This window comes from Anomaloglossus baeobatrachus, chromosome 3 (genome assembly GCF_048569485.1).
Source record: "Anomaloglossus baeobatrachus isolate aAnoBae1 chromosome 3, aAnoBae1.hap1, whole genome shotgun sequence".
Lineage (NCBI taxonomy): Eukaryota > Metazoa > Chordata > Amphibia > Anura > Aromobatidae > Anomaloglossus > Anomaloglossus baeobatrachus.
The window spans coordinates 661,654,069-661,672,514 of record NC_134355.1 but is presented as its reverse complement, the minus strand read 5'-3'; the positions used below and the strand labels follow the sequence as shown (position 1 = coordinate 661,672,514).

The following is an 18,446-nucleotide window of genomic DNA, read 5'->3' as shown; positions in this document are numbered from 1 at the left end:
GAGCCACCGAGCAGCCATCGCAGCAGCGCCGGACCTGAGCATTAGGGAGCGCAGCGCAGCCGCGTCCTTCCCCGCCCGCGACAAAATGAGCTGTGAAGTCACCACTGCAGCCAATATACAAAGACCAAAGAAGTAGCTAAGCTCTGGAGATAAATATTTGCTGTGTTTCTTATATATGCAAGTTTGGGGCAATTTTTTTTAAAAGCCGAAAAACTTTTTAGCAAAATTTTGAATAATTAATGTTGGAATTGGATACAACTTCAGCATTAATGTTCTGCATGGGTGCAAACACAACGTTTTGGGGCTCATGCGGAAATCCATGAAAATCGCTCCGTGTATGTCCTGACCCACACTCAGCAGGCTCATAGATATACAGTATATGAGGCTGTGGAGTATCTGTGTGCTGTTCATGTGTAAAGCGATTTTCATGAATATTTTCATGAGTTCTTATTACAAAATTCAAATTTTTTTTAAAGAGTTTATTTAATATTATTACATAAGAAAAAAAAAAAGAGGCATACTGTTTTCCTGGATTCACTCTGTGGTTCCTAAGCATAGTAAACCAAAAGGATAACATGTACCGTATTTTCCGGCATATAAGACGACTTTATAACCCCTGAATATCTTTTCAAAAGTTGGGGGTTGTCTTATACGTCAGGTGTCGTCTTATACGGCAGTGCGCGGTGCTGCATGAGCCCATTGTTTAATAAAGACGTCCACCGGTCCCCTTCTTACACACAATAAACATTATTCTCACCTGTCCTCCATTCCCAGAGTGCCTTCAGCTTCTTCTGGCGGACAGCAGGCCCATAGACCCCTCCGCAATAGAGTCCTGTACACAGGGCCGCCGCCGTCATGACTTTACTGCAGTTGCATGCTTTGCGGTGCCGTAAAGCATTCAACTGCACTAAAGTGCTGACTGCAGCGGTGGCGACCTCGTGTACAGGACACGATCATGGAAGGGTCTATGGGCCTGCGGTCCGCAAGAAGCACTCCTCCATGATCGCATCCCATATATGGGGCTGCTGCTGTCAGCGCTTTACTGCAGTTGAAGGTTTTACGGCACCGCAAAGCATTCAACTGCAGTAAAGCCATGACGGCAGATAGCAGCCCCGTGCATTGGACGCTATCACGGAGGGGTCTATGGTCCTGCGGTCTTCAAGAAGCAGCTGAGGTCACCACGGGAACAGACGAGAGGTGAGAATAATGTTTGTTGTGTGTAAGAAGGGGACTGGTAGGAAGACATTACTAAACAATGGGCTCATTACTACAAGGGGGAGACAAGGATGGGGACATTACTGCAGGGGACATTACTAAACAATGGGGACATTACTAAATAATGAAGTAAAATATAGAAGCACGGTCTAATAAAGCACTAAAGAGGCCACAGTGTTGGGTTATTTTTATAGAATTTATTGCTTTCTATCAGCCACAACGCGTTTCGATATACACAATATCTTCATCAGGTGGATCTCTAAAGAATGGGCACATTACTCGGGTCGGCTTATATATGGTATATCCCAAACTCTATATTTTAACTGGAGAAGTTGAGGGTCGTCTTATACGCCCAGTCATCTTATATGCCAGAAAATACGGTAAGAAATGAAAAAAAACATGTAGGATGATAAGTAGAGGTATTAAAGGGAGTCTGTCTGCAGAAAATAACTGCTCAAATCAAGCACAGGCACTCACCGAACTCGCGGTGTGGCTGAGTAACTTGGTGCACCATCCAACTCACCTGTCTTCAGCCTCTCGCTGTTGGCTTATGTCCAGAACTGCTTATGAAGGAAAAAGAAGATGGAGATACTTAGAAAACCAGTACTTAACCGCTTGGCCAAATCAAAAGGTGCACAAAGTTCCTGTGCATGGCCTAAACAGTAAACTTCTGCCAACAGACTCCATTCAAAGATTCTTTGCACAGGCAATCTAAACAGTATGTGAAAAAGTTTCCTAAAATTGAAGGGTTTGTCCAAGAATTTAATTAAAATATCTAGATTATTATAGGAGACATTGTGGCACCCTGGACAAGCCAGGTCGTCACAGGTACTACACCAACACACCCCACACCCCGGTTAGGCACACCGAAGTCAAATACAAAAATCCTTGTTGCCTTCCTCCAGGGGCTGATGTCCACACCAGGGGGTGGGCCAGGCAGTTGGTCCCGCCCACTGAGGAGTTCACAGTCCTGGAGGCGGGAAAAGGGATCAGATTAGAGTTCACTTTTTGAAGTTAGAGGAAGTGAAGTGGTAGAGGAGTAGTCTGACGGCGTCCGGGTATGTTGCCCGGACGGTACAGCAAGGTTGGCAGACGGTGGTGACCGTCTGCAGGAGAGGCTGATTGGAGCGAACCGTAAGGACCGTGGACGGGCGGTGGCCCGACGGTACCGGACCGGAGAGCAAAGAGAAGCCAGCACCATCCGGCAGGGCTTACGGACCCCGACCAGGCTAGGAGTCGCCGTAAAACTGGTCAAACCCGTTAGCGAAGGGAACCTCCGGGGTTTCCCAGCAGTCAAGACCCGATTGAAGGCAACAGCTCAAACCGTAAAGGGAAACACAGTCACCGCCAAGGCTACAGTTCCCAGGGCCAGAGCCTGCAGGCAAAAGGGGCTCCTTCAGCATCCATCCAAGCTGGGGAGCGGGTTACCGGTAGGAAGCCATTGGAACCATAACACAACACAGGTGCAAGGAAAGGCAGTCACCATCCGTCTGTGGGACCCGTCCATCCAGCCGTTTGTTTTACCGGAGACTTTGCATTCATCATTGGCTGAGTGAGTACCACCGTGCCGTGCGGCACAGCGCTGCCCCCGTGACCCTGCACCTCACCAGGCACCGAAACCCGCCTGACATTCATCCCTACCCCTCACCGGGCCCCGGGACAACCAAACCCCCTACCCACAGAGGGGAGAACCAACATCCAAGTTGTTCCCTGTCATCGCTCCCGGGATCCCCGTCCAGAGCAGCGGTGGTGTCACCAATCTCACCACAACCGTGGGTGGCGTCACGGACAATATCCCTAAACCCAAACCACCCCCTTTCACTCACGGGCGATGAACGCCGCTCGAGTCCCCGGGATCTGGCCCACCGCTCGAGCCACCACCGAGCAGCAGCAGCAGCCGGACCCGAGCAGTGGGTGAGCGCAGCGTCCCCTCCTCCGCCCGCGACAACATGATACAACAGTAAATCTTGTACTGCCCAAGAAAACCCCCATGCATGTCCTGCAGTGAAAATGTTCCAATTTCGTGCAAGTGACTGCAACTGCCAATCACTGGCTTGCTTGGTTACGTGCCAACCATGGTACCCCATTACTGCAGAAACCAGTGATTGTCTACAGTGGTTACATAAAGCTAGGATATGTATCTAAATCCATCTAGATTTAAAACCCCTGGACAATGCCTCTTAGATAACATTATGAGAACTGTGCAGTTCTCCTGAAGTCCAGCAATATGGTTCATGCATTCTTTGACATTCTTTGACATAATGAACAATGTTGGGCGAATGTGCTCGGCACTGCTTGACTGCGCAGCCATCAGGAATTTCAGGGCCCCATACTTGCAAAACTTTTGGGCCCCGCTGAGACTCCATTTAGGATTCACCCCAGTTCCGCCTCCACCCAGCTCTGCTTTCGACCCAGCCCCACCTCCAACCCTCAATCCTTCCACAGTTCCACGGTCCACTCTAGATACACTCCACTTCTGCACTCCATTCCCTCCCCCAAAGCGATCTGATTAGTCTTCATGTAAGCAAGCATTCATATGTGATTGTAATACTTGCAGTCATGTGATGACAAGCTGCTCTTCCAAATTCTCTCAATGTTCAATGAAAAACAGAGAAGCAGCACAAGTATGCACTTTGTGAACTTCTGGCCACATTGTAACTAGACATGTCCAGCCTCACTCAATCTATTTTCATTGATTAAAGCCACGCATGTCTAGTCGGCATGTGACTGCATGTAAATTGTATACTTGCGGCTTTGTGACCTCCTACTCTACCTGCTGGAACCAGAGAATCCTGACAGTGTGCAGGGCGCAAGGTGTGAGAACTCAGAAGTTTGCAGTCATATAGAGTGACACAGACTAACTTCAGACTTATCACAAATGTAGTAGCATTAAAGGGGTTGTCCCAGCATAAATAAAATTATAAAAACCCTTAAATTGTCAGACAACACAACACTCTATTAACATAAGCCTGTATAATGTAATCTTACAAGTTCTGAACTGTTACATTTTTACAGTATTAGAGCCTATAACAGCACAGAGCCACCAGAGGTACAGAAATACATCCATATAACTCCCATAAGTACAGAAACACAGTATCAAAACCCTCATCAGTACAGGAATACATCACAAGAACCACCTGAGGTACAGAAATACAAAACTAGAACTTATATCAGTATAGAAACACATAATCATAACTCTCAACAGTTTAGAAATACTTCACCAGAACCACCATATGTACAGAAACAAAGCATCAAAATCCTCAGTACAGAAATTCATCATCAGAACCACCGGCAGTACAGAAATACATCCATATTATCACCTTCAGTACAGAAATAACATCAAAATGCACATTAATACAGGAATACAACACAAGAACCAGTACATAGTACATCAATTGTATTGTCAAGTTAGCCCCGTATATACTGTATATTTGTATCGCATAAACCTAAAATCCTTAAAAATGGTAAGAAGATACTGACAGTTCTAGTTATCAGTCCATATAAGACCATACAGGAACCACAGTACTGATGAGAATCAGTCAGTATCACAAATAAACATTTACATCCAGGTACCTTATAGATGACGTTTACTCTGATCGGAGTCATTTTCTTCATCTTGTCTAGATGCCATGATGACTTTGCATGGCCACAGCTTGTCTCTGCAGACTTCCATCTTCTCCGCTTTTCTGCAGCACATCCCGACACGATACCTCGAAAAAAAAGTGTCATTATAATGTCCCTGAATAAATATATGTGCCCTACACTGTGCTACTGAATAAATAAGTGCTCCTCACTGTGTTCCTTTCATAAAATATGGTCCAAACACTGCCCCTCTTATGGTATATGCCCTCCACACTGCCCTCTCTTTTCCATACTGAGGCCTCTTCACACTGTGGTCTACAATATAGTATGTCACTCTATACGAGTGATGGCGAACCTATGGCATGCGTGCCACCAGGGGCACGCAGAGCCCATTCTACTGGCACGCGCGCTGTGTCCTCATCCTGACACTTTGAACTGCTGGTGCAGTGACGATGGTAGTTCAAAGCTGTATTGGAGCGGAGGAGACATTTCTCCTTGCTCTGACACTCCTCCTCTCCCAGGCCGCAGGTGTGTTGCCTAGGAGAGGGATCAGCGTCAGCAAGCAGCGCCGGCGTAATGACGTCTTCTGGCCGCGTGGGAACTGAGGACCCAGCGGCGCGCAGCGGTTGAGCGGGTGCTGGAAGGTGAGTTGTGTGTTGTTTTTTTTTTTTATATATAACTTGTGTGCGGTTGTGCCAACGTGGAGATGAGGGGGCTAGTGCCAGCATGGGGAGAACACACATGCCAGCATGGAGGGAGAACATACATGCCAGCATGGGGGGGATACACATGCCACCTTGGGGAGAGAAAATACATGCCAGCATGGGGGGGGGACACACATGCCAGCATGGGGGGGGACACACATGCCAGCATGGGGGGAAAACATACATGCCAGCATGGGGGGGAAACATACATGCCAGCATGGGGGGGGATTTACATGCCAGCATGGGGGGGGATATACATGCCAGCATGGGGGGGGATATACATGCCAGCATGGGGAAAAAATGCATGCCAGCATGGGGAAAACATACATGCCAGGATGGGGAAAACATACATGCCAGGATGGAGGAAGCATGCATGCCAGGATGGGGGGAAACATGCATGCCAGGATAGGGGAAACATGCATGCCAGGATTGGGAAAACATGCATGCCAGGATGGGGAAACATGCATGCCAGGATGGGGAAAACATGCATGCTAGGATGGGGAAAACATGCATGCCAGGATGGGGAACGCATATATGCCAGGATGGAGGAAACATCCATGCCAAGATAGAGGAAATATACATGCCAGGATGGAGGAAACATGCCACGATAGGGTATATTTACCAGGAAGGGGAACATTTACCAGGATGGAGGACATTTACCAGGAATGGGGTACATGCCGGGATGGGGGAACATTTACAAGGATGGGCAATATGTCAGGATGGGGTACATTTACCAGCATGGGGGAACATGCCAGAATGGGGTACATTTACCAGGATGAGGTATATTTACCAGGATGAGGCCATGATGGGGACAAATATACCAGAATGTAGGAAATATATATCAGGTTGGGGGACATGTTTACCAAGAAGTGGCCCAGGAAGGGGGACATAACTACACAATGAAAGTGGAGGGGAGCAACTCGTACGTCTTTATTTGATTTCAAGATGTTCAGACTTTGAAATGTAGATGTGGATTACAGGGTGACATCTGATTGCATTCCAGGCTAAAATCTCTGTCTAATATGCTGCAATTTTTTCCAGAAAGATTAATCCAACTGCTGTGTCTGGAAAGGGCTGGAAAGGGCTCAGCTTCAATGTGTGGTAAGCATGCATGAGCGTGATGCCCCTGCTGAAGAGAAGACGGCAAAGGTAAGATTAAAATCAATTATTTACATGATAGGATTGGTTGGCACTTCGGAAAAAAATTGGGTTTAGGGCTACAGTTTGGGCACTCGGCCTGTAAAAGAATCGCCATGACTGGTCTATACTGTTCAATCTTTATACTGTTGTCTCTTATATTCCTGCTCCTAACAAAATACTGCCCCATCCTTTCTGGGGCCTCACACTGCCCCCCCCATGCAGCCTCCTCTACATTATTCCACCAGCCACACTACCTAGTTGTGTCTGCATCCATCCCTCCCTCACCCCCACACTACCCGATCTCTCTTATGCGCTACCTCACATTTTTCTCATCCCATACATACATCTCACGACTTCCACACTCATCGACCCTTGCTTCCCATGCTATGACTGCACTGGTCCTCCCTCTCTTCATAATGTGTACGCACCCATCCCCCTCACTCCTTAGTGTGTCCACACCCATAGTCACCTCTCATCATCCCCCCTCATTCTGAACTAATCCCCCCACCCTTCCCCATCATTCTTCATACTATGTCCACACCCATCCCCCCTAAATCCTCATACTATGTCCACATTCATACCGCCCTCTTGCTCCTCATACTGTGTCTTCAAATTTAACCCATGGCTCCCCATAGTCCTCTCTTGCTTTCCAAACTGCTCTCTTGATTTGCTCCCTATACTAGCATATCATAAAACATCTTTGGAAATACTTTTTCTATAGCTCTCTTTATCTATTCTAGTGTATACAGGGACCGTGAGGCAGGGATTATCAATATGCACCCAGGACTGCTCGTGGTTCTGGCTGCATATTGCACCTAGGATTTCTCTGTGTTGAGCGCCTTTGGTGGCTGCCAGCAGTGTTTTCTCTGGCTGGTCTCCCCGAGATCAGTGATTGTTTTCTCTTGCTGGTCTACTAGGCATTGCTCCCACCTAGCCAGAACCCTACTCCACGCTGATTAGGGGCAATACCACGAAACAGCTGTCTGTGGATGGATACCTGGCCTTGGTATTTTCCTTGTCATATCTTTAAACTCGTCAAAAAGTTGAATATTGACTAAAAGGGCCACTTAATATGGTGGTTATGGTGGTCTCCTTAAAAAGAGCCACTCTTTGGCTAGGTCCTTCCCGGAGGGATATCTGGTTATTTTCTGTATCGAGACTCCTAACAGAGGCTCCACGGACCATTTTTGATTTGCATACTTCCCAGGGGGCAATGCACCTAGGATTTCACTGTGTTGAGCGCCTTTGCTGGCTGCCGGCAGTGTTTTCTCTGGCTGGTCTCACCGAGATCAGTGATTGGATTTGAAAGTACTGTATCTGCAAATTATTAAATGTGGATTATTGTATTATTCAAGTACAAATAAATTCCATTAGAATATATTTACTCATCTTTAAGGCCGCTTTACACACTGCGATACCGGTACCGATATCGCCAGCGTGCGTACCCGCCCCCATCTGTTGTGTGACATGGGCCAATCGCTGCCCGTGTCGCACAACATCGCCCGGACCCATCACACGGACTTACCTTCCCTGCGACGTCGCTGTGACCGGCGACCTGCCTCCTTTCTAAGGGGGCGGTTCGTTCAGCGTCACAGCAACGTCACAGCAGCGTCACTGAACCGCCGCCCAATAGAAGCGGAGGGGCGGAGATCAGCTGGATGTAACATCCCGCCCATCTCCTTCCTTTCTCATTGTGGCCGGGACGCAGGTAAGGTCAGGTTCCTCGTTCCTGCGGTGTCCCACGTAGCGATGTGTGCTGCCGCAGGAACGAGGAACAACTTCGTTACTGCTGCAGAAACGATATTTGAGAATGGACCCCCATGTCACCGATGAGTGATTTTGCACGTTTTTGCGACGATGCAAAATCGCTCATAGGTGTCCCACGCAACGGCATCGCTAAAGCGATCGGATGTGCGTCACAAAATCCGTGACCCCAACAAGATCAATTGAGCGATGTCGTAGCGTGTAAAGCCCGCTTTACTCACTAGGTATATGGAGGGGCTCTGACTGTAACAATTTTTTTATCCTATATCTTATCTTTCTCACTTTTCTGTATTTCCAGGGCACCCATGTCATTCCATTATTGGGTTCCGTACTGAAGGATAAAACTTACTTTGAAAAACCCGATGAGTTTTATCCAGAACATTTCCTCAATTCTCAAGGACACTTTGTGAAAAATGAAGCATTTTTGCCATTTTCTGCAGGTACTGTAGTGCGTGAGCCGATATCACAGATCTGGTTCCAGGTTATTTGGTATGTTAAACTTGGATGAGGAGGGAACATGTGGTTTCCATATCCAGTGGTTGGGGCCACTGTATTGTACTGGATATCCTAAAATACATGGTACAGATGTAGCAAAGTCATACGTGCAAAATACAGGAGTATTTATAATCATTTACACAACCGTTTATATACCGCACAAGCTCCCCATCAAATTAATTTATATTAAAAGCAGTGTTTATGAGCACCTCAATCACACATTAAGCCTAATATATACCCTATACTGCACCCCCTTAACTAATATAGACTATCTAACTAATATAACTTTAAATAGTAACTGAAGACCAAACCGTCTAAACACAGACCAGACCTTAGAGGGGTATTCCTAAATTATTAATTTATCCCCTGTGGATAGTGGTTAACGTACAGATTGCAAAGTTTACAACCAGTGAGACCCCCAGCAATGCCAAGAACGGAACTTGAGAACAAGAGCCTCATCCTGAATCCAGTGGAGGTGCGTATGCTCAAATGTTCTTCCTTCCTTTCATTGTCCATGGAGCTGCTGAAGAAAGCAGTGTACTCTACTGTTTCCATTAGTTCAACAACGGACAATAAATGGAGTGAAGACTGAGCGTACACATCTCCACTTTATTCAAGCAGAGGCTGAGGGGTATTAATTTGCAATACTTGGAGTGATCCTTTAGTGTAAACTAGAATTCAGACCATAGCACCCTAAGTCAAACAGACCCTAGGCCATCCAAACTAATAGAGACACTTACTTACATCAGTCCTCATAAACTAATACAGGCCCCAGACCAGCCAAATTAATAGACTCTTATACCAGTCCTCCTAAACTAATACAGACTCTAGACAGACCACTCAAACTAATAAAAACTCTTATACCAGTCCTCTTGAACTAATATAGACCCTAGACCAGACCATCCAAACTAATAGAGACTCTTACACCAGTCCTCCTAAACTAATACAGACCCTAGACCAGACCATCCAAACTAATAAAGACTCTTACACCAGTCCTCCTAAACTAATACAGACCCTAGACCAGACCATCCAAACTAATAGAGACTCTTAGGGCAGCGTCACACGCTATGATATATTGGGCGATATGTTGACGGGGTCACAGATTCCGTGACGCACATTTGGCATCATTAGATATATCATAGCGTGTGACAGCTACGAATGACTGAACGAGCAAAAATACTCACCTTATCGTTGCTCGTTGACACGTCGTTCATTTTCATAAAGTCGTTCCTCCTTCTGTGCGCCGGTTGTTCGTCGTTCCCGAGGCAGCACACATTGCTCCGTATGACACCGCAGGAACGACAAACACAGCTTACCTACGTCCTGCCGGCAATGCAGAAGGAAGGAGGTGGGCGGGATGTTACGTCCTGCTCATCTCCGCCCCTCCGCTTCTATTGGGCGGCCGCTGGGTGACGTCGCTGTGACACCGAACGTCCCTTCCCCTTCAGGAAGAGGATGTTCGCCACCAACAGCGAGGTCATTCGGGAGGTAAGTATGTGTGACGGGGGTAAACGACTTTGTGCGCCACGGGCAACAAATTGCCCGTGACGCACAAACGATGGGGGCGGATGCGATCGCACGATATATCGTCCCGTGTAACACCGCCCTTAGACCAGTCCTCCTAAACCAGTGTTTATCAACTCCATTCCTCAAGACCCACCAACAGATCATGTTTTCAGATTTTCCTCAATCAGATTTTCAGGATTTCCTTAATGTCGCACAGGTGATGGAATTATTCCCTGTCTAATATTGAGGAAAACCTGAAAACATGATCTGTTGGTGGATCTTGAGGACTGGAGTTGAGAAACACTGCCCTAAACTAATTCTTAACATACACAAACCCCTGATGAAGAAAACTAATATAGATCCTAGATGGCACCTTTTAAATAAATAATGACTGTACGCTCACCAGACTAATAAAAACTCAAGACCAGACCACCTAAAGTAATACAGACCCTAGACAAAATCCTTTAAACAACCACAAACTCCATCAGATCACAGACTATGTGCATTTCAAAGCTAAAGCTGTATGAAACCTGTATAGACCCCTGCCAAGACTCAGTGCATGACGTATCTATAGGGATAACCGGGTCTACAATGTCAAACTTCCCTTACCACTATACTTAAAATAACGACACAGACTACGACTTTATTGCACGAATGGCCACAGCTTTATTAAACAGTATATATGTACCCAAATTCGTGGCTCAACATGCCACCCATTGTTAACAACTAAACCAGTACATATATACTTATTCTCCCCAAAATCACACCTGATAGATCCGTCCGAGAGGCCAACCATCATTCCTATCCCCCGGCCGTAACCCCCAACCGGCCCAGGGGACCACCTCGGCCGTGACCAACCGACCCGAGGTGTGGGGTAATTAACGTTCCATCGTTAATTACCCCTCCCCAGAACCTGCAGGACCTCCGCCCACAAGTTCCCATCCAACCGAAGCCACTCCGCCTGAGTGGCTTCATACCAACAAACCTACTGTCGGTACACCAAACCTCTCTGAACGGACCTATCACCCCGCCACAGACCGGCCAAGTAACAATTTACTTGGCCCGGTTCCTCCACACCCCCAATGCTTGCTCCAATCCATCCCTCAAACCCAACATCCACAAGTCCAAACCTATGTCCGTGAGATGGACCCCATCCCGCCTTAAATACTGCTCGGTGGACTCTTCCAGTTCTCTATGCCGGACCACCAATCCTCCGTTCCTCGCTACAAACCTGCCAATTGCCCGATTCAATTTCACCCGGGCCCTGTTAATTCGATCCACTGATCTCCCAAAACACCACTGCGTCCGGGCTATGATATCGGACCACACAATCAAGATGCCAGGGAACGCCTTCCACAAATGCAGCAAATCTAACTTGATATCCCTCTTTAACTCTCTCGCCGTCCTCACTCCAAGGTAATTTCCCCCCACATGCAGGATTAAAACATCCGGTTCCCGGTCAATACGACTGTAATACGTCACTTCAGGGCGAACTCTCCCCCAGGTCATGCCCCGAATTCCGAGCCATTTCACACGGGCTTCCGACATCGCCACACCGAGCTGCCGACCGTCCCGACGAACATCCGCCCGCAACGCTCCCCAAAACACAAAGGAGTGCCCAAGAATCCACACAAGGCATGGACCTACAAAATATAAAGACCATGAATACAACCACAATTGAACAAGAAACTGCTCACCAGAACCATAACACAATCAAGTACCCTTATCACCACCATTACTTAATCAGATGTGGTCTAATATACAAACGAAACCTGGAAGATTCCCATCTCCCAATCCGCCGGATCCAATCCTCACTCAGCCCCCACCTAGCGGCTTCAGTTGCTGCCCCAATATGGAAGGAGTGGGAACCGTAATCCCTTGGCTCCTCCCCCGGCCATACCAAAGCCATCTTGAGCACTGCAATAAACTGGAATCGCGATAAAGCGGATCCATCCCCATGCCTGAGGAAAACACCGGGGCAGCCGCCCCGTACCTTCAAAAACTCGTACACTTGAACCACAGGGCAAAAGTGGTGCCCTGGCAATTCAAACAACAACATCAGGCGACCCCTCCCTCCTTGATCCGTCTTTGAAAACCGTAACCGACACTCCACTCTATCCCTCCCAAGCATAACATCCTCCAACAACAGCCCTCCTACCACATGCCTGGCAGGGCTAACCTACTCTCCGATGCGGAAAGCCCCAAAGAACGCCAATACGAATGCAACCGAAAACAAGGTTTCGTTCATAAGGGGACGAGCATATATCCCCCAAACACCCCACCAAACGAACCAACAATGGGAATGCTATCGGCCGCCTCGTGTCCCGCAACCGAGCCCCCTTTCGAAAACCCTTCATAGCCTGTCGCACCAGAAAATCCTTCGTCGCATCCCGAACCCCTTACATTTTAAACAATAAAGCCAACGCCGCCAACTTGTACCCTATCACCGAAACAGACCGACCCACCGAAAAATCCCCACTAATCAACAACAGGACCCCCATCACTCGGCCCGTGTACCCGGGTTTCATAAAATCCGCCTTCACCAACTCCTCCCATTCCTGCCACACAGCCTGGTATCGGCGCCAAGTAGCCTCAGCCACCGATCTCCTGATTCCCTCAAATGCTACACCGACGCCAGGTCCCACAGCCATTCCGGGCATAGTTCTCCATCCTCGTCCGCTCCTGGCACCAGACTCCTGAACCTGCGGAACTGAAATCGAGACAGTGCATCAGCCACCTCATTCTGCACCCCGGGCACATGCCGCGCCACCACACAAATGTTTAGCTCCAAACAACGCAACACCAAATGTCTCAAATAACCCACTACCGGGGGCGATTTTGCCGACAAGGAATTGATCGAATGCACCACCGCCATGTTATCACAATGCATACACAATTTCTTGCCCGCAAATTCGGGGCCCCACAATTCCACTGCCACTGTGATGGGAAACAGTTCTAGCAGCCCCAAATTCCTCACCAACCTCATTTCCACCCAATGCCGTAGTCATTTGCCTACACACCAGTGCGTCTGAAAGATTGCCCCGAAACCCGACGCCCCCGCCGCATCCGTAAACAATTCCAGCTGGCTATTTGACAATGCCTTGCTCATCCATAATGTCCTTCCATTATAGCGGTCAAAAAACGCATCCCACACCAGCAAATCTCCTTTCATCACCTTTGTCACTCTGACAAAATGATTCGGAGCTGTCACCCCCGCCGTCGCGCTCGCCAATCTCCTATTAAATATTCGCCCCATTGGCATAATGCGACAAGCAAAATTCAACTTCCCAATCACTGACTGCAAATCCCGTAACCGAACCTTCTTAGCCCGATACAACCGCTGCACTGCCGCCTTCAAATCATGCAGCTTGCCCTCCGGCAAGCGGCATTCCATAGCCACCGTGTCAATTTCAATACCCAGGAAACACAAGGACGTCACTGGCCCTTCCGTTTTTTCCCGAGCCAGCGGAATACCCAGGCTTCCCGCTATCCGTTCTAATGTAAATAACAACAAGGAACAAACCGAGGAGCCCGCCGGGCCAATGCAAAAGAAATCATCCAAGTAGTGTATCACTGAGTGGACTCCTGCCACCTCCCTGACTACCCATTCCACAAAAGAACTAAACGCTTCAAAATAAGCGCACGAAATGGAACAACCCATGGGCAGGCACCGATCCACATAATAATCACCATCCCACATGCAGCCCAAGAGATGAAGACTCTCTGGGTGCACCGGAAGTAAACGAAAAGCTGCTTCCACGTCCGCCTTCGCCATCAGGGCCCCTTGTCCAGCTACCCGCACCAACTCTAATGCCTTGTCAAACGATACATAACAGACCGCTGAAAACTCAGGTGCAATCCCATCATTCACCGACAACCCTGCCGGATAAGACAAATGATGAATGAGCCGAAATTTATTCGGCTCTTTCTTGGGTACCACCCCCAGTGGCGAAATCCTTAAGTTGGAGAACGACGGGTCCTTGATCGGGCCCGCCATGCTCCCCAACTACCTCTTTTTGCAGCTTTTCCCTCACCACCTCCGGATGCTCTTTTGCGGATCTCAAGTTACCCGGGCGAAACACCGGCGCTTCAGATTCAAACGGAATCCGAAAACCCTCCGTAAAACCTTTCGCCAACAGCTCCGCCGCCCGCACATCCGGATATCTATTTAAATAGGGAAGCATCACCTCTACCCTCACCGGCGTCCTCCCTTTTACCAGACCCATCCCCTGCCTTTCCTTTCCCTTTTTTGAAACACCTGGCAAAAGAGTGGGAACCTCCACAACCGGAACACTCATGTTTGAACCGACATGACACTGCAAACTTACATTGCCCTTCATTAAATTGCCAACAGGCACCTTTTCTCTGGCCAGCTGGGGACCCGCCACTCGCACCCGGGCTCCCGGCTCCCCCACGAAAGGGCTGAGCCGGAGCCGTCATCAATCGCATCCACAAGGAAATATCCTTGTGGTCCCACCGGATGCCAGGCCGCAGAGCCTTCCGTTGCCGGAACTGCTCATCATATCTCAGCCACCCTAAACCGCCGTACACTCTGTATGCCTCCCCAATAGAATCCATGTAACCGAAAAGGGCGGAGCTCCTTTTCCCCAATCACACTGGCTAAGATCGCAAATGCCTGTAGCCAGTTCGTAAAAGTTCTTGGTATCAGCCTATACCTCCTCTTCTCCTCATCCTCCTTTTCTTTCTTGGAGTCACTTGGCTTCACTTTGTCCAAGTTAAACTTCTCCAAGGGGAGCAGGGAAAAAAGTTCCACATACTCCCCTTTCCATATCTTCTCCCTCACCTCCTTTTTCAAATGGACCCCTAATGGACTTTCAAAACACACGTAAACTTCAGGCTGTGCCCTATCGTCCAACCGCACAACCTCGTCCTCTTTTCCCTTCTCCTTTTCTACGTCCTTATTCACCTCCGCCGCAGCCGCTAAGCCATCCGCCGATCCCACCACAACCGCCGCAGCTTCCTGTACTTCCACCTCACGCGCCGGCACCACCGGCGGGACACCAACCGGGGGGCCCACCCAAGCCCCCGCAAGAAACCCAAGCCCGCTCCGACCTAACCTCTCAGCAGACAACCCCTGTAATACCCCCAACAGCTGACCCCAAAATTCCGATCCAGGTAACCCCAACTGTCCAACCGCACTCGCGCCCTGCATAATGCCCCCCGCGGAGGAAACCCCACCCCCACTACCCGTAACATTAAACCTATCAGTCGTCCTCTCACCTAGCTGCCTCTGAACCGAAGCCGGAGCAGCCGTACTGCGAATGTCCCTCAGCCGATCCATCCGTCCTGTCACCTCCTCCGGTCTTTCTTCCTCTCCTGAGTCCTAAAAGCTGCTGAGGTCCTCAGGGGGGACCAGCGAGGGGACAGCCTGCACCTGGCGGCCGTCGACCCCCACGGTCACTGCACCCCGCTTCTCCGGGTGTCTCGTGCTGGGCCTTCTCCTCTTGGTGCGACGTGGCGTCCTGCCGCCGTCCTTCCCGGTCGGTCTCACCCCTGCCTGCTGCGCTGTCATACTCCCGCTTGCTGCATCTGTGATTAATCCTCCCCGCCGACTGCAGGGAGGCCGTGCCGTTCTCGCCGCCTGAAGGGAACTCCCCCCAGCCCGATTCTCGCTGGGGGGGACCGTAATCACCGACCGCAGCCCAGGGCCCTGCGGACTACACGACCCGGCCTCCGGTCCTCTCATGCTGCTGCCCCGATCTGCGCCGCCGCTCCGTCCGCTCCCCCTCCCCTGCTGCCTGCAGGGAGTCTCCCGCTCTGATCCACGACGCTGGGCACCACCCCCAGCCCGCACTTCACTGGGGGCTGCCGGCACTCCGGTCCGGGGCCATGCAGGCCGCAAACCGGAAGTAGGCCTCACCGAAGCTCCGCCCACTTCCAGCCCACGGGATCTCCGGCGATTCTCCGGCGGCCGGTAACTCTCCAGCAGGTGAGTGAGGAGGGCTCCGCTGCCCCGGAGGGTCCCCGAGGGGGCTCCTAGATCTTGTTCACCCTACGCCGGGGGAGCAGCGCTCCGGTGGTCGTGCCCGCTAAGTGCGCGTCACAGGTCCGGGCACAGAAGCAGGAGGGGGAACCGCTCCAGCCCCGCAAACCGCCTCCAGCTGCTCCCGCAGCGCGTCCACTCCGATGGCCTCAGAGGCCCCACGCACGAGCTCCATCAGTGCAGCTAATTCAGCCATGTCAGGAAAAAAGACTGCAGGAATGAAAAAAAAATCATAGAATCATAGAATGGTAGAGTTGGAAGGCACCTCAAGGGCCATCAAATCCATCCCCTTGCGAGTGCAGGTTTTCTTTAATCATCCCAGCTCTATGATTATCCAGTTTCCACTTGAAGATTTCTCACTACCTCCCATGGTAGCCTGTTCCACTCTCTGACTGCCCTCACTGTCAGAAGGTTTTTACTAATGTCTAATCTGAATCTCCTTTTTAGTTTTATCCCATTGCTTCTTCTACTTCCTTGTGCTACGGTAATGAGAATATGGTGCTTCCCTCTGCACTGTGACTTCCTTTCAGATATTTGTAGCCTATATTAAAGGGGTTGTCCGACATAACAAAAATTTTTGAGTTTAAGCTAATCTGTGCTGTATTGTCATATAAAACACCCCTACATTGTTATTTTTTGTTTTCTAACTTTTGTTCCTCTTGAATTATTCCTTTATTCTCTGCAGCTCTTCGTTTACATTTAGCTCCAGAAAACATAACTTCCTGTGCTAAACCTCCCAGTCACAGCTGGCACCGCCTGGCCTCAGTGTCCAGCCCCACCCCAGTGTCCAGCCCCACCCTCTGCCCGCCCCCTGCACACACAGTCCCTGTCAGTATATTCTGCCCCAGCACCTGACCTGTTATCACTACAGCATTGCAAATAGCCCCACATTGGGGGCTCTGAACCCCCCACCACATCAGGCTCTGCACCGCATACACACATCAGGCTCTGCACCACATACACATCGGGCTCTGCACCGCATACACACATCAGGCTTTGCACCGCATACACACATCAGGCTCTGCACCACATACACATCGGGCTCTGCACCGCATACACACATCAGGCTTTGCACCGCATACACACATCGGGCTCTGCACCGCATACACACATCGGGCTCTGCACCGCATACACACATCGGGCTCTGCACCGCATACACACATCGGGCTCTGCACCGCATACACACATCGGGCTCTGCACCGCATACACACATCAGGCTCTGCACCACATACACATCGGGCTCTGCACCGCATACACACATCAGGCTTTGCACCGCATACACACATCGGGCTCTGCACCGCATACACACATCGGGCTCTGCACCGCATACACACATCGGGCTCTGCACCGCATACACACATCGGGCTCTGCACCGCATACACACATCGGGCTCTGCACCGCATACACACATCAGGCTCTGCACCGCATACACACATCGGGCTCTGCACCGCATACACACATCGGGCTCTGCACCGCATACACACATCGGGCTCTGCACCGCATACACACATCGGGCTCTGCACCGCATACACACATTGGGCTCTGCACCGACCCCCCCTACCCCCATAGGGAACACATGTAGGGAGTACATACTCACCCGTCCTCGGTCCCCGCCGCTCCTGCACGTTCGCATGCTGTCTGTGTTCTGGCCATATCAGCACAGTAGTGACGTCACCGCTGTGCTGAAGAGAGCACAGACTGCACGGGCAGTGATGAGAAGCGCAACGCTTCTTCTCATCAGCGCTTTCAAATGTACCGGCATCTGTGATCTGTGATGCCGGTATATTTGAATGTGTGATCCTGAGCAGGGGGCCCGGTGCTGGCGCTGACACCACGGCAGCCGCCACCAGGCCCCGCCCCCAGGTCACGGACCCCACAGCAGTGCAGGGGGAGGTTGCGGGGAGAGTAAGGGGTGCGGGAGAATGTGTGGGAGGGCGCAGGGAAGGGGGGCGGGGCTCATCGCACTGTACAGCCCAGCAGGGAGGCAACATGCAGTGGCAGATTTGCATGTCAACATGGTCCTGCCCATGTTGACA

The 18,446-nt window shown here is 50.0% G+C and overlaps 1 protein-coding gene across 1 annotated transcript in view; it reads left to right on the top strand.

Moving 5' to 3' along the window:
* LOC142297001 (cytochrome P450 2K4-like) overlaps positions 1–18,446 on the top strand; it is a 90,239-nt gene that overhangs the window by 70,138 nt on the left and 1,655 nt on the right. Inside the window, exon 9 of the mRNA XM_075341208.1 lies at positions 8,704–8,845. Within this exon, the coding sequence (XP_075197323.1) occupies positions 8,704–8,845 (142 nt within the window). The remainder of the gene's footprint in view (positions 1–8,703; positions 8,846–18,446) is intronic.